Source organism: Zalophus californianus, chromosome 14 (genome assembly GCF_009762305.2).
Source record: "Zalophus californianus isolate mZalCal1 chromosome 14, mZalCal1.pri.v2, whole genome shotgun sequence".
NCBI lineage: Eukaryota > Metazoa > Chordata > Mammalia > Carnivora > Otariidae > Zalophus > Zalophus californianus.
The window spans coordinates 11,192,431-11,213,661 of NC_045608.1; the positions used below are offsets into that span (position 1 = coordinate 11,192,431).

At 51.9% G+C, this 21,231-nt stretch overlaps 1 protein-coding gene across 5 annotated transcripts in view; it reads right to left on the minus strand.

The window, feature by feature from the left end:
* Nucleotides 1-21,231, minus strand: part of RBM19 (RNA binding motif protein 19) — a 146,892-nt gene that overhangs the window by 86,301 nt on the left and 39,360 nt on the right. For 4 of the 5 annotated variants that reach the window (XR_003516884.2, XR_003516885.2, XM_027575960.2 and 1 more), the window contains exons 19-21: nt 20,270-20,349; nt 17,604-17,659; nt 15,371-15,487 (exon numbers count right to left, since the gene is read on the minus strand). Coding sequence is in view for 3 of the 5 variants with exons in the window: in XM_027575960.2 (XP_027431761.2) it covers nt 15,371-15,487; nt 17,604-17,659; nt 20,270-20,349 (253 nt within the window). In the remaining 2 variants the exon portion in view is untranslated. Of the gene's footprint in view, nt 1-3,089; nt 3,216-15,370; nt 15,488-17,603; nt 17,660-20,269; nt 20,350-21,231 lie in introns of those variants that run through there. The other variant, XM_027575962.2, reaches the window with a different exon arrangement.

Below are 21,231 nucleotides of genomic sequence, written 5' to 3' on the forward strand. Positions count from 1 at the left end.
GATACTGAGATTCAGGGTACTTGAGTGACTTATCTGAGTCTGATAGCCAGTAATGGAGGAGCCAGCATTTGAACACTGATCTGGATCTGATAGACAACCAGGGCTGCCCTGTTCAGTGGCACAGGTTGAATACTACACAATTCTACAGAGAGTCACTCCCACAGACTACAGTGCTGATGCTCTAAATCATGAAGCTAACAGTTGGTGTTAGGTTTAGCACAAAGCCTCCAGCTGTAACAGCCCCTTCACTGAGCAGCCTCTTCCTTGATTTGACTTCTATGATCACCTTAAACGGCCTCTGCCCACATTGTTTCACCAGCAAATTCAGATGGGCAGGACATGCTAAAGAACTCCAAAAGCTTCATTTAACCTTGGTAACCAAGCAGCAAAATGATCAACTCCAACAGTGTAAACTGCATAAAAACTGGTGGTAAGTATTTCAACCACAAGTGGGCTCGGCAGAGAAAAAGATCTAGAGGTCTAAGTGGACCCAACAAGGATTGTGGACCGAAAATTTGTGCTCTTGTCAGAGCCCTACTTAATAGAACGGAGTTTCTCAAAATGAGGGCTGCTGCCTCTCTGGATAGATTTGGGCATATGTGTGTGTATATGTATGTGACGGTAGAGGCAGGGCTGTGGGGAGGCTTAGCGACTTTGCAGGCTAATTTAAAAATGTTTGGTTTGTATTTAGACAATCTGTTAATATACATATATGCATGTGTACTAGAACGGCGCTTAAAGAGACTTGGCACCCAGTGGTGTGGGCACAATGATTTCCAAAGACCTGGGATGGAGGAGCCAGGACCTGTCTCAGGATGATGGTGGACTCTGTATCGTGTGGCACCTGTCTGCACGTGTTCCAATTTGCAACAAGAGATTGATCAGCCAGAGTGAACAATGAAACGCTCTCCTGTTCTCAATTTTGAAAGTAATTGGTTATCCACTCATTGATAATTTCAATAACACTACGATGCTAACTTTTATTTTTAAGTGATCAGGACGGCTTTGCAGAACCACGAAGCAACACGGCGCTAAGAGGGGTGTTCGATGACTGGCTAACTTTAGATACGCCAGAGGTCTGATTCTGCTGAACTGGCAAGTAGAACCTTCGAGTCAGTATTCCCGTTCTGCATGCACTTACTTATGTACACAGGTGTTCTCTGCATTAGTATTTGCTGACGTCAAGGCACCAAAGCAGATTATAGATCTGGACCCTGGGCTACATCTTTCTAATATCAAAACCCACATTCTGACTTTAGCTCCCGCAAAACAACATCATTCATCGCACTAAAATAATGTTGTTAATTTGAATTTTATTGTTTTTAAATTTTGTTTGTATTTAATTTGAAAACATGTTTTGGTTTTATAGTCCTAAGAGAACCATAAGCATAAGTTGTCAGTTTATTCTCTGTGGTACATTTGTACATGGTTAAGTAACATAATGATAAAAACATTCCCACCACCCCTGTGGGGGAAGGGCCCCAGGAATTTTACTTTTCTTCAAAAGGGCTCTTTGTACATTGCTCAAGAAATGAGACAGTGTTAAGAAAATACTGCCATGGCCTGTGATTTTACAGACTGTTCCTTTAGGTAGAAAACCCTTTCAGAGACCATCCCCCTCACTTCAGAGTGGCCTTGGGGAGGACCAGAAAGGCAAGAGCCCCACACTGGGTGGCAAGGCCATGGCTCTCAGCCGGCGGACGTGGGTGCTCAGGGAGCCCTCGGCACCACATAGAACCACTGTGTCTGGGCCAGAGAAAGGCCGGGTGCCTTCCCAAGACCCCTGATCTTGTCCTCACAGCAAACCACACACCACTGTTAACCTCACCCTTCTCTAGAGATAGACCTGGACACCTAGGGACGCCACCAGACCGGTGGCGTGGAAGACCTCGTTTTTAATGGTGCATCGAGCATCGACTTCCCCCTAAACGAAGACAGTCCCTTTCCCTCCTGGAGTTCACGTTTGTTTCTGTAACCCAGCACCTGGCACAGTCCCTGGCTCATTAGAGATGCTCAGTAAATATTTGCTAAACCGGAGAGTTATTTCTTAACTAAAAAGCAGTGTGTCGAGACCTCCCTTTTCTACAGAAGGCTCCGAGTCACGTGAGCAGGCAGAACCTGCTCCTGCTCAGAAGCCTCCCAAGATATCCTGGGGCTCCCACTGCCTTTCAGCACCCAGGATGCTGGAGACACAGAGCACAATTATCAGCTGCAACAAAGAGCCCACTGACTGCCGCTCTCCCGACAAGCCCAGACAAAGCACGGAGACCTTGTAACTGAAAAGGCCCTGAATGGAATGGGGAGAGAGGAGGTGTGAAAGCAAGGCTAGAGCAGGCTGCAGGGAAGGAATCAGGGCGCACAATGCTCCCCTCTCCCCCCACCCCCGGGACCTGCGCGCTCTCCCCAGGGTGCCTCGTCCCACCGTCTGGGCCTTTGTCACCTCCTCTGGAATCAGGCGAGGTGCGGAGGGAAAGAAAATGTCAGCTGCGACTTAGGACTACATCTATGGAATTGCAAAGGAAGAAAACAACAAGAAGAGAAAAAAACCCTTCTTGACTCTCAGAATTTATTACTCTTTTTTGAAAGAGGAAAACGAAGCGGGCTTCCACATGGGTCCCGGTCTGGGCCTGCCTCTAGCAGCCAGTGTGGCAGACAGAAACATAAAAGCTCCAGTGATATGCGATTAATGCCACATTCTTAGGTGAATCCCTGCACTGCTTACCTATATCACAGAGGCTGCTCCCGCGTCCACAGCAGACATCACTAATCAATTGCAATGCCGTTTCCTGTGGAGCCCACACAGCTTCGCCATCCTCCAACACAGGACTCCAGGCAGCCACGACCAACGGGTTCGTGTCGGCTTGCAAGGAGGAAGCTGTCAGCCTGGGCTGGCCTCGCCCGACCCCTTCACTGATTCATTCAACAAATGGAAACTCTTGAGAAGTCACGCCACTGCCCAAGGTGACCTCAAGGGCTCAAGGCAGAGCTGGGCCAGAATTCAGCTCTCCTGACTCCCTGGCCAGTGTTCTGATCACTTGGAAAATCACACTGGCTCCTTTCCAAGCGGACAGCTGACTTCTGATGACCACGGCACAAGGACGACACGAGAAAGGAGAAGTCGGGTAACCAGAGTATCTCATCCGAGCAAGCGCTGCTTTGTCCTGGTTTGAGCAGCAGTAACTTTGACAGCCTCTGACCATCCCCTGGTGGACATACTGGTAGGCAGAGAGCAGGACAGTTAAAAAAGGGGAAGCAAAGGGTCTGAAACAGATTTTCTGCAAAGTGGGCCTCTCGAATGCGGAGAGTCTCACCCAGCGCACAGTCCCCATCAAACGCCTCGGGGCTGTGCTCCTGGGGATCTTAAATGGCGAAGGGCATGCTCTGAGAAACATGGCTTTGTGCCCAGCCTGCCAGGGCCGGTGTCTGGAGGGACAGAGATCGACAGGAGCCTGAAGAAGTGATGAGCTGGTTTCTGAGCTCTCTGAGAAGGGGGTAGTGACACAGGACTGCCGTTTTCTTTTCTTTTTTTTTTTTTTTTAAAGATTTTATTTATTTATTTGAGAGAGAGAGAATGAGAGATAGAGAGCACGAGAGGGAAGAGGGTCAGAGGGAGAAACAGACTCCCCGCCGAGGAGGGAGCCCGATGTGGGACTCGATCCAGGGACTCCAGGATCATGACCTGAGCCGAAGGCAGTCGCTTAACCAACTGAGCCACCCAGGCGCCCGGGACTGCCGTTTTCTTGCACTGCAAACAACTGACGCTTAATATTTTCCTATGTTCCCTATAGCACCAGGTTCATGCACGAACCTACTAAATAGAAGTAGATTCCAGGAGATCAAATACACATATGAGGCCAGTCTCTTCATTTCCCTGGGTTCCATTAGCTTAGATTTAAGTGATAAAGCATATATACTGTTTATATAGTATATACAAATTGGGATGGTTTCTCTTCCTCATTCCCACCCCCTCCACACCTATTAACTGTGTGTCTGCTGAATGTTGATCTCCTTCTGACCGAAGGCTCAGACCACCTGCAGCTGACCCAAAGGCCAGAGGATTCTCCATTCTCTGACCCCCCTAGGGACGCTAAAGCTGACAATATTTCGGGTGCAAGTGTCTTGAAGGGAGTGAGCCTGGCCTCTTACTCCATCAGAAATCCCTTTTATAGCACCCTTAACAGACAGTCGCCTTAGTCTTCACTTGCTTGCCCCTGGTGACGAGCAACTCACCACTGTAGGGTGTGGCCTTTCGTAATCCTTTATGGATTTGGATATTTGTTTTTTAAAAAACTTTTTATTCTAAGATAATTATCGACTCACAGGCAGTTGTAAGGAATAATCAGGGAGATCCTCTATAGCCTTCACCCAGTCTCCCCCAGTGGTAACATCTCGTAATAGTATGATATCACAACCAGAAAATCGACATTAATGCAATCAAGGACCTTACTCAGATCTCACCAGTTTTATATGCGCGCATCTGAGCGTATGTATTTAGTCCCACGCAATTTTACCACTTGTAGATTCGTGACCAGTCAAGATACAGAACGTTCACCGCAGGGGTCCCCTGTCCTTTCTTTTCACACACACCACCACCCTCTTTCTCTCTGCCTGCCTGACCCCCAGTTAATGCTCCCCATCTCTCTAATCTTGTCATTTTAAGAATGTTATAGGAATGGAATCACGCAGTGTCTACCTTTTGGAGATTTGCTTTTCCCACTCGGCATAATGCTCCCGAGATTTCACAAATGGGCTGCTAGGTGTACCAACAGTGTGTCCCTTTTTATTGCTTCGTAGTGTTCCGTGGCATGGAGCAACCATGGCTCATCTAACCATTCGCCCGTTGAAGGACATTTGGGTGGTTTCTGGGTTTCAGCTAAAATGAACAAAGCTGCTTATGTGCATCTGTATACAGGTTCCTTCCTCCGTCCCTCTTTTCCTTCCTTCTTTGTAGCTTTAGTGACATACAATTCACACACCATGCAATCCAACTACTTAGAGTGTATGATTCAACAGTTTCTAGTATATTCACAGAGTTGTGAATCATCACCATGACTGTAGAAAATTTTCACCAGCTTAGAAAGAAACCCCAAGTCCTTTAGTGATCGCCTCCCCAACCCCGTTCCCGATCCGCAAGTAACCATTAATCTACTTTCTTTCTCTATTTGTCCATTCTGGACATTTTATGTAAATGGAATCATGTAATATGTGCTCTTTGGGGACTGGCTTCTTTTCTCAGGCATAATGTTTTCAAGGTCCATCCGTGGTACGGGATGTGTCAGCATTCATTCCTACTGATGGCAGGATACTGTTCCACAGACCCCATCTGGTTTATCCACTCATCAGCTGATGGGCATGTGTACAGGTTTTTACATGAACTTCACTTTCCATTTCTCTGGCATCAATGCACAGGAGTCAACTGCTGGGCCTCACAGTAAGTGCATGTTTAGTTTGGAAGAAAGTGCCTATTCTCTCTTCCCGAGTTGCTGTACGATTTCACATTCCCACCGGCAATGTGTGAATGGGACCAGTTTCTCTGCATCCTCGTCAGCATTCTGTGTTCCTCCTGTTTTTTTTATTCTAGACATTCCAAAGGGTGCGTATTTTCACTTGTTTTCGCTCTGAGCAGAGGTCCAACTCTCAGTAACATCTGCTGTGAGGATCAGCAGTCTCCTCTAGGGATCACCTGTGAAGGCTGGCCAGCTTTGGGTTCTCCAAGCAGGCCCATATTAAGAGCTGGAGTCAAGATGTTGCCATGCCATGGAGGGAGGGGGGTACCTGGGATTTGGACCAGGTGATTGTGTTGCACTGCATCCCACAGCTGGTTGTGAGCCCTGGGGTTCATTCGTAATGCCAGATCTTTTTTCCAAATAAAAAGATGCTCGGCAAGGACTGTTCCCTTCTGTCTTTGGGACATTCCCTTTGAGGAAGAACTGATTCCTTGGCAAATTTTAGTTACGGCCGTGTAACTGTCATCATCTTTCTGAAGGTAGCGATCCTGAGGGCAGGGCCGGCTCTTTGAAGTTGGCACAGTGCTCAGCTCATGGGAAGCACGTGTCAAGTATTTGCAGACTGGCCTTCATAAGCATCACGGACATAGAAAATCACATAGTGATGACTGCCGAGGACAGGCATATGGAAAGAACTTAATACACGCGCCAGATGGGTCCAGGAAAGGGTTAAAAAGGCACATCTCTATCCCTGGAATGTGCAGTGGGAGAGGCTGCACAGAAAGGGAGTGATGGGGAGTGTGAATCCGACTTTGCAACTTGCTTGGGGTTTTATGGCCAGGCGGCCATCTGCCTTGTGTGCTCAGCTTCGGCTCCCGAGGCTGGTCGCAGGAGGAACGAGTGAAATCACAAGCAGCAGAGAACTTCAGGTCCTGGCAGGGCCCTCCGGCAAGGAGCTGTGCAAATGTCTGGGAGTATCGTCAACAGTGCCTCCCTCATGCAGCAGAGAATGTGCCGAGAAGGAATGTGGGTACGGCAATGCTGATGCTGCAGCCGACATCTGCGGATGAGCCGGAGCTGTTCCCGGAAGGAAGGCTCACCCGCACCCCCAAACACGCGTGTGTGCATGCGCAGATCGGCTGAGCTCAACTGCACAACCATGGTGGCTGGCGGTTATGTGTGACGCATCCTGGGTGAGGAAAGGGGGGGGCACAGGGAGAGGGGCCAACATCTCCCTTGTGCTGCCCCACCCCCAAACTTGGCACATCATCCAGCTAGTTGCCGAGGACCCTAAACATAGGAGCTATCCTCCATTGCTGTCTCCATAGCAGGAGACTCAGTAAAGTCATCAATCAGAAGTCTGCAACTGCACCCCCAGACTGACCTGGCACCCACTTCCACCGCCCACAATCGCCTTGGGCCCAGGTGCCTGCAAAAACCTCCTTGCGGGTCTCCTCACACCCGCTCTGACCCTCTTCTCTCAAGATCTTTTACAAATGTTAAGTCACCCACCACTCCCTCCACTCAGAACCTCTCGTGGCTGCGCAATAAAACACAAAGGCCTGAAGAGCAAAGGGCCGGGACCGGTCAAGGCAGTCTTGGGGAAGAACAAAGACACCAGATATCAAGCTCTTACAAAGCCACGGTAATTAAGACGGTGTGTATTGGCACAGGGATAGACAAATAGACCCAAGGAACAGATTAGAGAGTCCAGAAGCAGACCCTCACACACACAGTCACCTGATTTATGACAAAATCAATACTGTGGAGCAGAGGGGAAAGAATGGCCTTCACAATAAATGATGTCGGGCTAACTGACTATCCATGGGGGGTGGGGTGGGGAAGTATCTTGATCTCTACCTCACGCCATATACAAAAATCAATTCCAGAGGGACTGCCCACCTCAATGTGAAAGGTCAAAGCTTTTACAGGAAAGCAGACTATCTTCATGAGCTTGGAGGAGGCAGGGATTGCTTAAATAGGGCACAAAAAACATGAAGGGAACTATGAAGGGAAAAAAGCGACAAACATTAAGATTAAGAGCCCTCTGTTCGTCAAAGGACACCATGGGGAGGACACCATTAAGATACTCACAGGATGGGAGAGGGAGGGGCTGCAACCACACACCCACCACAGGACTTGAATCCAGAACGTGTAAACTTATACAGAAAGTAATTGGAAAAGTAATAAGGAAAAAATCAGACAACCCCATTTTTAAAAGAATGGGCAGAAGACTTGAACAGGCATTCCACAAGAGTCTAGACTACATGCTCATAAGCATATGAAAAAACATTTGATTTCCTTAAGCCACCAGGGAAGCACAAAAATTAAAACCACCACTATGATGATGCTGTTATATACATAGCAGAATGGCTAAAAAAGACAGATCATACCAAGTGTTGACGAGGACCAGGGGCAACCAGAACGCTCAGGCCCAGAGGGAGGTACAAACTGACAGAGTTTCTTTGGAAACCTGATAGAGATATTTACTAAAGCTGAAATATGCACGCCCCATGACCTAGCAATTCCAGTCCTACAGAGACGCATGCATGTGGTCCCCAAAAAGACACACGCAAGAATATTCACAGGAGCATTATATATTCGAAATAGCCCAAACCCTGAAAAGTACCCAAGTGCTCGTCGGTAAAATGGATAAATGTATTTCAACATACTCACACGATGGAATACTACACAGCCCCGAGGATGAACAAATCGCAATGACAACACAACAACCCAGAAGCATCTCACAACAAAAGATGCTGAGCAGAGAGACCAGAAGCCAAAAAGTATATAAAGTATGATGCCACTGACATAAAGAACAAAACCTGCCCGTGCAAATACACACGTTTAGAAGTCAGGGGAGTGGTGGGCAGGGAGCAGGTCGGGGGCAGTGATGGGAACGGGGCACCAGGCAGAGGGCAGGCTGGGAATATTCTGTTTCTTGGGCTGGGTGCTAGTCACACCTGAATAACAAGTTTCAAAACCACCCAAAGCCCTCCTCGTGGCCCACAAGCCTGTGCCCCTGTCCACTCGTCTCATTCAGTGCTGTCCTGCTCCTGCTCCCCACACCCATTCCCGGGGGGCCAAGGTCATTCCCACCTCAGCGCGCGGCACCCGCTGCAGGACCTCCCCGCCCCCCCTTACCTGTAGGCAGCTCACTCCTTCATGCCTTCAGGTCCCCACTATAATCCCTTCCTCAGAGAAGCCTCCCCTGACCGCCCCCTCTAAGACACCCGGTCCTGGGTGAGACGTGTCCCCCAAATTCATGTCCGCCAAAGCTTATGCATGGGATCTTCCTGGAAATCAGGTCTTTGCAGATGTGATCGAGGTAAGGTGAGGTCATACTGAGTTTGGGTGGGCCCTGAATTCACTGACTGCTGCCCCCAGCTCAGCTGAGAATGAATGAATGCATTCATACCATCCTTTAAAACCTCAGCAAAGGGGAAGGGAGGGATGCATGGGCAGAGCTCAGAGGACTTTTAGGGCAGCAAAAACACTTTATAGGATACTATCATGATGGGTACATGTCATTACACATTTGTCCAAACGCGCTGAATAGACACCAGCAAGAACGCACCCTCATGCACACTGCAGACTCTGGGTGACAGTGACCCATCAGTGTGGGTGTGCTGAATGTAACCCACGTCCCACTCTAGTGGGGATGTGGATAATGGGGAGGCTGTGTATGGGGAGGCAGGGGGTGTACGGACACTACGTACCTTCCTCCCAATTGTGCCATGACCCTAAAACTGCTCTAAAAAAGGCTCTTAAAACAAATAAAGACCTTAGCAAAGCAGGAGGAGCAGGGACGTCCCCGATGAGAAAACAGGTCGGAGTGGGGGAAGGGGCCTGCCAAGGTGAACACAGCAACTCTGAGCGGGGCCTCACATCTCACAGCTCAACGGGGGTCAACGGGGCGACAGCTTTACCTGTAAGGTCTGTATGTTTTATAAAAAGGGAGAGAAAACATTACCGTATCTGGGTAATGCATCTAGAAGACAATGCCAAAAACCCCTAGGACGTGCCCTGGCTCCATTCGAGCACTACGTTTAACTCAGTCCAGGGATCAGCAAATGTACCCCATAAAGGGACAGACCGTCCGTATTTTATGGGCTTACGGGTCAGCTGGTCTCAGACGCAGCTACTCGACTCTGCTGTGGTGGGGGAGCAGCTGGCCAGCACAGCACTGAATGAGAGTGGCCCCGTGTGGCTGCAGGGTGTGGTGGCCTCCATCTAGGGGCTCCCTGTAGGGGCGCATGTGGGGGGATGACCTATGCGGGGAGCGACAGCCTCCTGACCCCATCCCTTGTAGAACGTGGCTGAGGGGTTTCTCTCCCCCACCCCCACACCCCTTCTCGAATGGTCCTTCTGGGCTGCCCAAGGCTGCTTTTTGCGGTGCTTCTCCCCTGCAGAGCCTGGCGAGCAGGAAGTGGCCCCATCAGCCCCGGGCCTCCGCAGAGAGCAGCTACCAGGGCTCCTAGCTCCTAGCTTTTGGAAAAGTACCGCTGACAACCAGGAGTTAACCAGGCAGTGACCCCACACTCGGGCGAGGCGAACAAGGCAGGGGGCACTGTGGGGAACTTGGCAGGCAGGCTATCCTCGGCCCTCCCTCCATGGTCATGGTCACTGTGAGAGGAAATGAGGAGGAGAGAGGCCAGGGACAACGGACATTGTCCACAAAGCAGGCACAACAGGGGCACTGGGAACAGGAGATGCACGCTGTGTAATTAAGGCCTCTAGACACCTGTCGGGAGCTCACCCATTCACACCCCCGGCAGGTGGTTCACACCTCTGAAGGCCAGAATAACTAAAAAAAAAAAAGGGGGGGGCTGGGAGGAGGGTCAGATGAAAAAGATGAAAAGCTCTCCCCGTCTGTAGCCCGCAGCCGCTGCCCTGGCTCACCTGAGGCACCTTCCACCTAACGCCCCGGACCCTTGTGCACAGTCTCACAGAGGTGGTGGGTCTCCAGAGTGAGAGAGAACAGGTGGTGCCCCTGCAGAGCTGTGTGGCCCCGGGCAAACTCCCTGGCCTCTCTGTGCCTCACACCTCCTGTTTTTATTAGGATTCCATAAGCAAGGGTGCAGAGTTTATCTGTGTGCTTAGCAAACATTTATTGAGCACCCTCTGTGTACCAGGGACCTGTGGACAGAGCAGCGACCTAAGTGTCCGAGATTATAGTCTGGGGGTGGGGGTGGGTGGGTAAGGGACACTAAACTACCACAGGGACGGCTCTCCAAGGGTGGCTGGGAGGTGGGCTGGGAGTTTTGAGAGACTAGGATAGGCCAAGCCATGTTGGCTGGGGGTGAGCTGAAGGACTATTTTAAAATCGCTAATTCCAGCGGGCACGAACCGTCTTCCTGTGTGCCAGGCACCATTCCAGGGGCTTGCAGGCAGGACTGGGCTATGTCATTTGCAGGGTCCAGTGTGAAACGAAAACTTAGGGCCTCTCGTCCAAACAGTAAGAATTTCAGGACGGTGACAACAGAGCACTGAAGCAAGCATGGGGCCTCAGGGGGCCACACGGTCACACGCTCACAAAGCCAGCCCTGTTGGCAGAACCTCCTTCCTGGAGGATCACCGCCTTTCAGGAACTGAGCAGCCCAAACCAAGGCTGCCCATGGGGTACAAGAGAAACAGGCAAAGCCGAGGGTCCTTCTAGGAGCAGCCCTGTACCTCTCGGGGCCCCAGGTTCCTCCTCTAAGAGGTGGGCAAGCAGCTCTCACACGTGGGATGCGGTGAGCCTGCTGCCTAACACCGCCTGAGTGCCGAGAGCATTAGCCACCCCATTCCCAAGGCGTCTGTGCCATCTTGGGGCCAGCCCTTGAAACCTGGGTGGGAACAAGACCTGTCCATCAAATGCCTTGGCCCTGCACTCGCGCTTGTGCACAAGGATTGGGTGGAGGGGGTGTCTGAATGCACAAGCTTCAGGTGGGGTACAGATTTAGGCTCCATCTGTAGGGCTGTTCTCTACACCACCCTCTGTCCCAGGGACCTTCAAATGCAGGCTTTCCAATGGAGGTGGGCAAAGCATCCCCCAGATGCAGAGGTCCACACACATGCCCACTTTCCCCAGAGCAAACCCAGATAGGAGGGGAAGCTGGTCCCCCCTTCTTCTGGAACGGATACTGGCTTAAGACCGTACACACAGCAGGGTGGGCCGGGGGGTCATTTCCACCCCTGCTCTCGCTGTGGGGTGAAGAGTCTGCTCCCTGCATGCATGCACACACTTGCACACTCCAGAGAATCCCCATTTGTCTTCTGTGTTTCCTTTTTGGGGTGGAGAGGCCTGTGTCCCCCAATACTGACCCTCTCCAGCCCAGAACTAGCGGGAGGGGGAGACGATCACAGGGCAGGAGGGACATACTTAGAGAAGGAGGAGAAACACTGAGAAAATGCCCCAGAGGACTGTCGAGGCTCTGCACTGCTGTCAGATAGGCTGTCGAGTCAGCCCTGCCCTGGTTCCAAGCCTGGTGCCACCTGTTTTGTGCTGTTCAAGAATCATAGCTAGTGTTTATCAACTACCTACCCCACACCAGGCCCTGTATTAAATGCTCCGCATGCAAAATCACCCGAAGCAGTCACATAGTGTGGGAGCTGGACTCTGGGCGAGCCGGCGGCTGGCCCAGGGGTGGGAATCTGGGCTGGGGAGCGGATTTTCTCCCTGGGAAAGGGAGGCAACCCTCCTCCGCAGGGCTGTTGTGGGAAACAGACCTGTACTAACGCAAAGCAGCGCCTGGCACAGGATGGGCTGGAAGACTTTACTTGACGATAAACACTAACGTTTTACTGCATCCTCATCGTACGTTACAAGCGTATGCCGGCAGTAGTGTTACTACTGTTACTTTGTGCCGGGGGAAACTGAGGCCCAGAAGGGAGGTGGCAGAGAAGTGCTGCCTCCCAATCCACTGCCGTGTCTACTCTGACTTTTCTAAAGGGCGGGGCTCGAATTGCCCCCGACGACAACCCTGCAGGGACGTGGATCCGCAGCGCCTCTCGGGCCCTGTTGCGGCTGGGCTCAAGGGGCTGCGGTGTGGTGTGGGCAGGCCCGACTGCAAGGCTGCTGGCCTCCAGGGAAGGCGCAGGCAAACGCCGCCTTGGCTGGGAAGCTGCCGCCCCAGTCCACGGGCAGGGCCCCAGGATGCTGGGGAGGGCGGGCGAGCTGCCACCTCCTGGCGGATGCCCTTGAGAACCTGACCATGCTCTCCCACGGCCCTACACTCACTCTTGCACACCATGAGAGTGTCACTGTCTGACTGTCACTGTCGCTTTGCTCCCTGGTCCCCCACAGACAGTGAAGCCCTCAGCGGGGGAGCCCATCTCTCCTGCAACGGCTGCATGCCCAACACCTAGCACAATGGCCGGTACGAACCATACGTTCACGGGATAGTGGTTCCGCTGACATGATCTCAGGGGCAGTGTCCTTCCAGACCCGGGAGAAGGAGAGCAGGCTGCAGAGAGAAGTGGTTCCAAGCCACAGCTCTGGGGCAGACAACTGAATTCCCAACCCTGGCTCAGCTGTGGGTCCCGGGCAGGATGCTTCCGGCGCCCGGGTCTCCAGCATCCTTCCGGGTGCAAAACGGGGAATAGCATCCCTCCACCGCAGCATGGCCGCACAGCTTAAAGAGAAGACATGGCACTGGCAGACCCACAGCTAGGACCCAACACACGGCGAGCGCTCCATCAGAGGGAGCTGGGATTCTGATTATACCTGGAAGGACAAACCTACAAAACCTGCCTGCGAGAAATGGACCAGACTGGCTCCCCTCAATCCTGAAATCCTCCCCTGGCTCTGACCTTTGCCGGCCACTGGCTTTGTCTGGAAATCGGGTCTTTGGTTTCGTGGACCAGCTTAGCCCCCCCTGAGAAGGCTCACAGCGACCCCTGCTGCCCGCCGCTCGGGACTGCCTCCACCCCCAGCCCGAGTGCACAACAAAGCAAGGTGAGCCCTCGAAGACTGGCTTTCTGTTCATTTCCAAGGGCTGGTGGAAACCACCATCACAACAATGGCAGGGAGAAGAGATGCCACGCGTAATTACGTTCGGTGGACACTAATTCCCGGTCTTCTCAAAATAAATATAAAACAAGAGATCAAACAAAGCGCTTTCCCTCTCTGTCTGCGTCTTTTGTTTCCCTGGATAAGTGTCATCCTAAATACACTGTGGAAGCAAGTGGAACTGTCATTTCGGCGGGATACTATTTCCTGATCAACATGTGCTGTTTGCAGCAATCCCGTTTTGATCTGGCAGTGCTTAAATTGGACTCTCTTTAAAAAGCAGAAGCATGTGAAAACAAGCAGGCACACGGGGCTGAGGATACGGACTCTCTTGTAACGGCCTCACTCACGTACTCCTCTTGACTTGTCTCCCTGGGTGTGGGGAAATGGAAAACTCTCCCCCCTAGGTTGTGACCCCAGCTCACCAGGCTGCTGCTGCCAGGCAGGGGACCCGGGATCACAGCTAAGGCTCAGCTACTAGAAGCCGGCAGGGAAGGCGTCTGCATCAGCTCCCGCTAGCCACGCCTGTTAATGAACTGCACACCAGTGGACGATGGGGCACAGAGGCGAGAGGGATGGCGAGTTTTGAAGCAAATCCCATAAATGGCTCCCTATCCTTTAAACCAAATGAGTGCAGAGAGGCAGACTGCCTACAAAGATACTTCTTTCTGGTCCCCAAAATACAGGATTTGCATTTTGCATCCACAGTTGACATCGGTAAGTTGACCTAATGAGTAAGATGCTAAGTGATAATTCTAACGGGGACCTAGCTCTCTCGATCCCGCGGGCCAGGGTGCTGTACGTTCTGGGGGCGCCCCACAACGATCTGTTCGGTCGGGGCTAACTCCATCTGCCGTTACATTCTGAGGGCTAGATGGTCTCTCTCTGCACCACCCAGCACTCGCCTGGGGAGGACCTGGGCTTTAAACATCTTCCTGTGATGTCCTCCATAGAGACGTTTGATCCAGGGCTTGGTTCTGGGCAGGACCTCATTCACCTCAAAAGCTCAACAGTGTAATGTATCAGCACAGGGGTTGCAAAGTGGTGGCTCTTGGGCTATATCTAGCCACAGGCAGAGACTTTGTCCTATACCATGTTTATTTTCAGAAAGTAAATTAGTTGCCAACTTATTCCCCCCAAAAATCCAACTGCTGGTTTCTCTTTCGAAATGTGGGAAAACTGGTCTGATTACACCTGCCTTTCTGCACGGCCTCACAACTGGCCTTCCAGCTGTGCCCCCTGCCCCCAAGCCTGCTCTTCCAGGTCCCAGAACCTGGAATTTTTGACCCCGTGCTAGCATCTGCTTATGGACGGCATGATCTATGCAGGTGATTCATCCTTATTTCAAAATGGCTTCTCCGTAAGTAGCAATGTAGACAGCGGTGGCCCAACTCCCGCTGGTCAGTAGAGCCCGAACCCCCCTGAGGAGCTCTGATCAAAATATCAATGGCTGGGCCCCGCCCCTGACCAACAAAATCCAGCTCCCTGGGGGTGAGGCCTGAGCAAAGGTATGTTTATAAAAGTCACCAAGTGACTCGAAAATACTAAGAAGAAGAAGAACCATTGGCTTAGACCAGAGGAGTGCCTTGGGTGGAAGAATTTCAGGCAGATGGTGGGTAGAGCTGAGCGTCAGCCACGTGGGCTCCTGCCCCATCCTGCTGTGGGTGGGGCTGGAGATTAGCATCCCTTTCTTTTTGTCTCACCTCTGGAGGAGGAGGAGGCCTGGCTGCTTTGGGATTTTTCTGCACACTGCTCTGGAAAGCAGTGTGTGAGTTCAAGGGAGATAAATCAAAGGCAGCCAAAAGATGACCTCTGAAAGACCACTGGGCCTCCGGCGGAGCCATCAGCGGACCCCAAGCCCGCCTTCTCCAAGACTCTGGCAGGCTCCCCACCCACACGCTGCCCCTTGGACCAAACCAGCGCCTCTCACCTGAAGAGCTCACGGATCTCCCGGCTGTCAGCCTGGAACGGGATGTTGCGCACCAGAATCTTTGACGTTGTCTGCTTTCTGGGAACTTGTTTCTTCCGAGTGGATGTCAGAGCTGGCCTGGACGGTCGGGGGAAAGGGTTCAGGTTATTCAGGGTGTAGGCAGCTGCTGCCCTCCACGGACTCCTCTGCCCTCCCTCCAAGAGCCGACGCTCTGGTCTTCTGTGCAGGTGAGGGATTCAAGGAGTTGCTGTGGATGAGGCAGAGATGAAAGACCCTCATGCAGAAGAAGATAACAGGAGAGGAAGAAAAGGGGAGTATGTCAGAGGGGGAGACGAACGATGAGAGATGATGGACTCTGAAAAACAAACTGAGGGTTCTAGAGGGGAGGGGGGTAGGGGGATGGGTTAGCCTGGTGATGGGTATTGAGGAGGGCACGTTCTGCATGGAGCACTGGGTGTTATGAACAAACAATGAATCATGGAACACTGCATCAAAAACTAATGATGTAATATATGGTGATTAACATAACAATAAAAAAATTAAAAAAAAAAAGAAAGACCCTCATGCAATCCAGGGAGAGGCCAATGTGGTGAGGAACTGAGGCCTTCTGCCAACAGCCCTGTGAGGGCGCCATCTTGGAAGTGGATCCTTTAGTCCCTGGGGAGCCTTCAGATGAGACTGCAGCCCTAGCCAGCATCATCATGGTAACCTCTAGAGACCCGGAGACAGAGTACCCTGCTAAGCTGCTCCCAAGTTCCGGACCCACAGACACCATGGGATAATAAATGCTTGCTGTTTTAAGCTGGGTTTGGGATACTCTGTTATGCAGTCAATAGACAATACACTGCACTCCCCCCATTTCAAGTGTTCAAATGCCACATGTAGCAAGTGGCTGCCATATTGGACAGCACAGATGTAGAACATTAGAGAAGAATCCCACCACTGTAGAAGGTTCTACCAAATACCCTGCCCCAGAATGTGAGCACCACAAGGAAACTCCATTCCTGGGAACTGGGCAGAGTATCTGGAACACAGTGGGCTCTCTCTGATTTTTTGTTGAATAAAAGGACGACTCAATCAACAGTGGCTGGGCACTGAAAGCTCGGCAAGGTGACTTTAGCTTGACACCCTGTAGATAGGGTATGGAAAAGAAAGATTGCCACCGCCGGCTGAGTGCTCATGGGCACAGCATGTGCCAGGCGCTTCACACACAATCTCCAGTGGGCACATTTTACTTCACAGGCCAAGTCAGCCACCCAAGGTCACGCGGCTCTGGGACTAGAACCCAAAGCTGTGGGGCCCAATGCCTGGAATCCCCCTGTTCCATCATAGCTCAGGAACCCGTCCCGTACCAAGCCGCCTTCACCCGAATGATGCTCACATGGCACAGACCGGGACGGGCAAACAATACCAGAGGTAGCCTGGGGCTGGATTCACGAGTAGTTTGAAAACAGTGAGAGAAGGAAGGAAAAGCAGTGGCCACTGGCAGCTCATCTGCTCAAAGACCACAACAAATGACCAACTTGCTGACAACTACCAAATAAATACCTTAAACCAGCCCTAGGACTGTTAGAGGCAGTCACTTCATCACCTGAGGCAGGTAGATGATCATGACGATGACAATAAAGCCTTACACTGGGCACGTTGTATGCCGGGCACTGTTCAAAGCACCCCGGGGGTATCAGCTCATTTAGACGTATGAGCAGGTAGAAGGGTAGGAACAAAACTAAACTCTTAGAGAAAACCCTACCACTTCAGGCAACTGGTCACTGGGCAGACAGGTCTGTCTCCATGTCTAATGCCTACTGAATCTCTTTCGAACTGGAGGCTGTCTCTGGGCTCTGTTGTCCAGCTTTGAGAAAGAAAGCCCTATAAAGGCGGATGTCTAAGTTTTTATTGCTTCTTTCATTCGCCCAAAGCCCCAACTTTGGGCTTGCAACTCTTTGTTGGGTTATTTAAACCGCCAAGATGAGCAGGACATGCTTGTTTTTCCCACTCTTGCTCCTTCGATGATAATAAATGTGCGTTAAGCATTTACTCAAAGGACTGGAGCAGTCCCAGTTCCTCACAGAAATGGGCCTCAGAGTTGGCAAATGGGACACCAGCTTCATTAGGAAGAGTCCCAGATGGTGAGGGGTTTGGGTGGGGGGGTCATGTCAAGGGGCTGGGGAACCAGCACCAGAGCAGAAGGGACTGCCCCAGTCAAAGCAAAGATGGGGCACCGAAGACTCACTTGGTGGCTCGTTCGGAGATCCTCACTTCCAGCTTGTGGCTGTCCACGACGTGACCCTAAGAGAGAAGACAACACAGCTTGTCACTCTGTCCTCCCAAAAATACTCACCCACAGCCCTGCCCTTCACCAGAGAGGGCTTCCGCCGAGGGGAGAGGAAATTTCAGAGGGAGGACGTTTCCAGGCAGAGGGGCCAGCTGGAATCAAGGACAGAGAACAGCTTCTCCTGGAAATGGCTCATGCTGAGCCCAGGCAGCAGCTGGTGGTCACAGAGACCCAGCCTTCCAATGTCCTCTCGAGCCATGCGTGGGCCTTGACCTTTATGTCACTGGAGGGACACAGAATTTTCCATCATTTATAAGCATCTGCAGGCAAAGGAAGCCCCTTCAGTCTGGCTTGCAGAGTGGGAGTTCAGGTTAGATTGCATGCTTAAAAAAATAATTTCTAAACCACAGAGGAGTTGCAAGGAAAGCTAGGTTCTCATGTGGGTCCCTTAAGGCAAAACTGGCGTATTAACAAAATTACCCTCCAAAAGCCCTTAAATCTCCTATAAAATATACCACGCGTAGTTTCGTGTAAACAATTCTTTGTGGCAATGTGCACATATGTGTGCACACGGGGAGGTAACGCTGGACCAGTGCGGGGTGGTTTTATAGAATCCTGCATTATGTGGCAGAGAACGGAGCACTGAATGTGCAGAGCTCAAGCCCAGTGATGGGCCCACATGGCATCTGGTAACAAAGCTGGACTTCCGGTGTCTCTTTAAAAAAACAACAAACAAATCAAAGCCCAGCGACCTGGTATGGTTGCGACCTGCCTCCCCACGAGGCAGTAACCGGCTGAAGCCAAGAAGTCGCTGCCCCTTTGGACGGGGATGGGGCCTGGCCACCACATGCCCCCCCCCCCGCCCCCACCCCCCCCCCCCCCCAGTCCCGGCCCCTGCGGGCATCTGAGTCTGCGAGCCCTGGTGGAGAGCAAGAGAGCCTTTCAAAGACAGCAGAGGCCCCAGAGGGCTCACCTCCCCAACATCCTACCCAAAAGCAACTCAGCCCTTCGTGAAGTGGCCTCTAGCCAAGGTCATCAAAATTCTACAAAAACAATCGTATCGGCGGCTAAGTGCCCTGCTGCATTTCCGATAGCCCTGGGGCCTTTCCCCTGCATGGGAAGCTCTGCTGGGACTGGGAGGGGGCCCTGTATGCATGTCCCTTCCACACTGAGAACCGCCTAGCTGGGTCTGGCCCAGGTGCACCTCTCAGAGGCAGAACAAGAGCCAGGGAATGGTGTGCCGCTGGCCACGCCTTGGCTTGTAAAACTGGGCCGGATTTAACTCTATTTTATCTTCCCACTGCCTAGCTTCATGCCAGGCAGGCCATGTCCTCCTTTGTACAGTGCACATGGTCACGTGACATTCTGAAAATGGCTTAAAAGGGTCCCTGGACCCCTTGAAGCCCTTCTATGGACTTGGGTCTAGAAGCCTGATCTAGAGGCACGATCACGAGCGCTCTGGCTGCAGAACAAGGGAAAGGCAAAGGACAGTGGGAGCAAGGAGGTCTTGCAGAAAGAAAGAGGTGTGTGTGTGGGGGGGGGCACCGCTCCTCGTCCCCTGCCACCAAAGGCCTTGGGGATGGGGGGCATCAGGGAAGAATGTTGAGGACACTGTTCCGAGCAGAGGCCTGTCTCATTTTGAGGAGGCACAAATCCCAAACTGTCCTGCTCCCTGGGGCCGCAGTTCAGCTCCCCTCCTGCTCCCGAGGGCCCTGGTCTGACTCTGCACGTCGGACCCAGCAGGAAGGCACTGTTATTCTTTTCTCTGAAAAGGATGCGAGGTCTCTGTCCAAACACCTTGGGAGTTCAGCTCCCTTGTCCCCACTGCCTCCACCCCCGTCTAGGCCAACACCCTTCCTCCCTGGATGACTCAATGGTCTCCCATCTGCTCCCCTATGATCCACTCTCTGCACAGCAGCTGGAGAGGCTGTCCGGAAGCATAAGAGTCCCTTCCCTGGTGTGCTCGAAGCCCTCTGATTGAATCTCACTGCCTTACAACTGGATTCCAAGGGCATTAAAAGGCCTGCAAGATCCAGGTCCAGGCACCACCCACCTCACACCTCCTCTGCCACACTGGCCTCTTTGTATCTCTCAAACAGACTAAGCTCACTCCTACCTTAGAGTCCCTGCCTCAGGCCCTTTGCACATGCTGTTCCCCCCACCCCAGACTGCTTTCCCCCCAGATCTTTATGTAGTTGACTCCTTCTTGTCATTAGGTATTAGCTCAACTGTCACCTCAAGAGAGGCCTCCTCTGACCACACATCGTAAAGTAGCCCTCCCTGCCCATCAAAGTGCCTGCTTCATTTCCATCCAAGCGCTCGTGACCTGGTTCTGTGTATTTATTCAGAGGTCTGCTCTGCCATCTCCCCCAGACCTGGCACAGAGCTGTGGATTAATGAACACACTACAGTGACGACAGAGTGCTGAGGAGGGGGTCTTCATTTTTCTTGGGCCACAGTTCTCTCCTCCCTAGAGAACTGGAGGAAGCGAGGGGCCCAGAAAAATGTGGACTTACCCGCATTCCCGCTCAATTTCAGCAGCACTGACAGGTGGGAACCCCTCTCCCCACCCCCACTACCTACCCAAGTGCCTCCGAGGACCTCGGCTGAAATCCCCACCTTACCTGGAGCTGCTTGAGAGCCTTCTTGGCTTGCTCTGGCTTCCTGTATTCCACGAATCCAAATCCCATGGAGAGCATCGCTCCTGAAGGAGAGAGGCAGAAATCACAGGGGTGAGGTGGGTGGGCAAGAAAGTGAAGAGAGCACGAGCCCAAGTGCAAGGGCTCCAGGGGGCCCCTGGACGTCTACTCTTTTCTCTCTTCCTCATCCCCCTCCTTCGTTCCCAAACAGATTCCTGCTCCTGGCTCGCCATGTATTACCAGTCATCTTGAAGAACCAGCCAACAAAGTTATATAGCCGTCACCTGAGGCCCAGTTGACTATTAATTAACAGATGACTGACATGATAATTAACTTCGTAATAGAATTCCGCCTTTGGGAGGGAGAGGGAACGACCAGGGATGACCATCACTATGACAAGCAGCTCAACATCTACCTAGGCCGTCCCCCCGCTTCCACACACAACGCAGAAGATGAGTATGTGCGTGAAAAGCAAGAGGCACCAAAGACTTCCCCTTTACAGGTATTTCTTTTTTTTTTTATCTTACTATGTTAATGTTAGCCACCATACATCATTAGCTTTTGATGGAGTGTTCCACGATCCATTGTTTGCGTATAACACCCAGTGCTCCATGCAGTATGTGCCCTCCTTCACATCCATTACCCGGCTAACCCATCCCCCCACCCCCCTCCCCTTTACAGGTATTTCTGACCATCCGATTACAGCTGCTCCTGGGTTTCAGATACCAAGTTCAGACGGGGAGGGCGGCTGCATTATACAAACCTCTCTGGTCCCCTACTTCTAAGGCAGTGAGTAGCAACGGTTCAGAGAACAAGGGAGATCACAGAAGTTTATCGGAAACACTTGCTCCCCGACTTGAGATCTACGTGCTTTACCTACATATATAAAATTGGGGGAGGGGCAGCTGGTATTTTATGGGGCACTTGTCCAATTACACCTTGCCCTG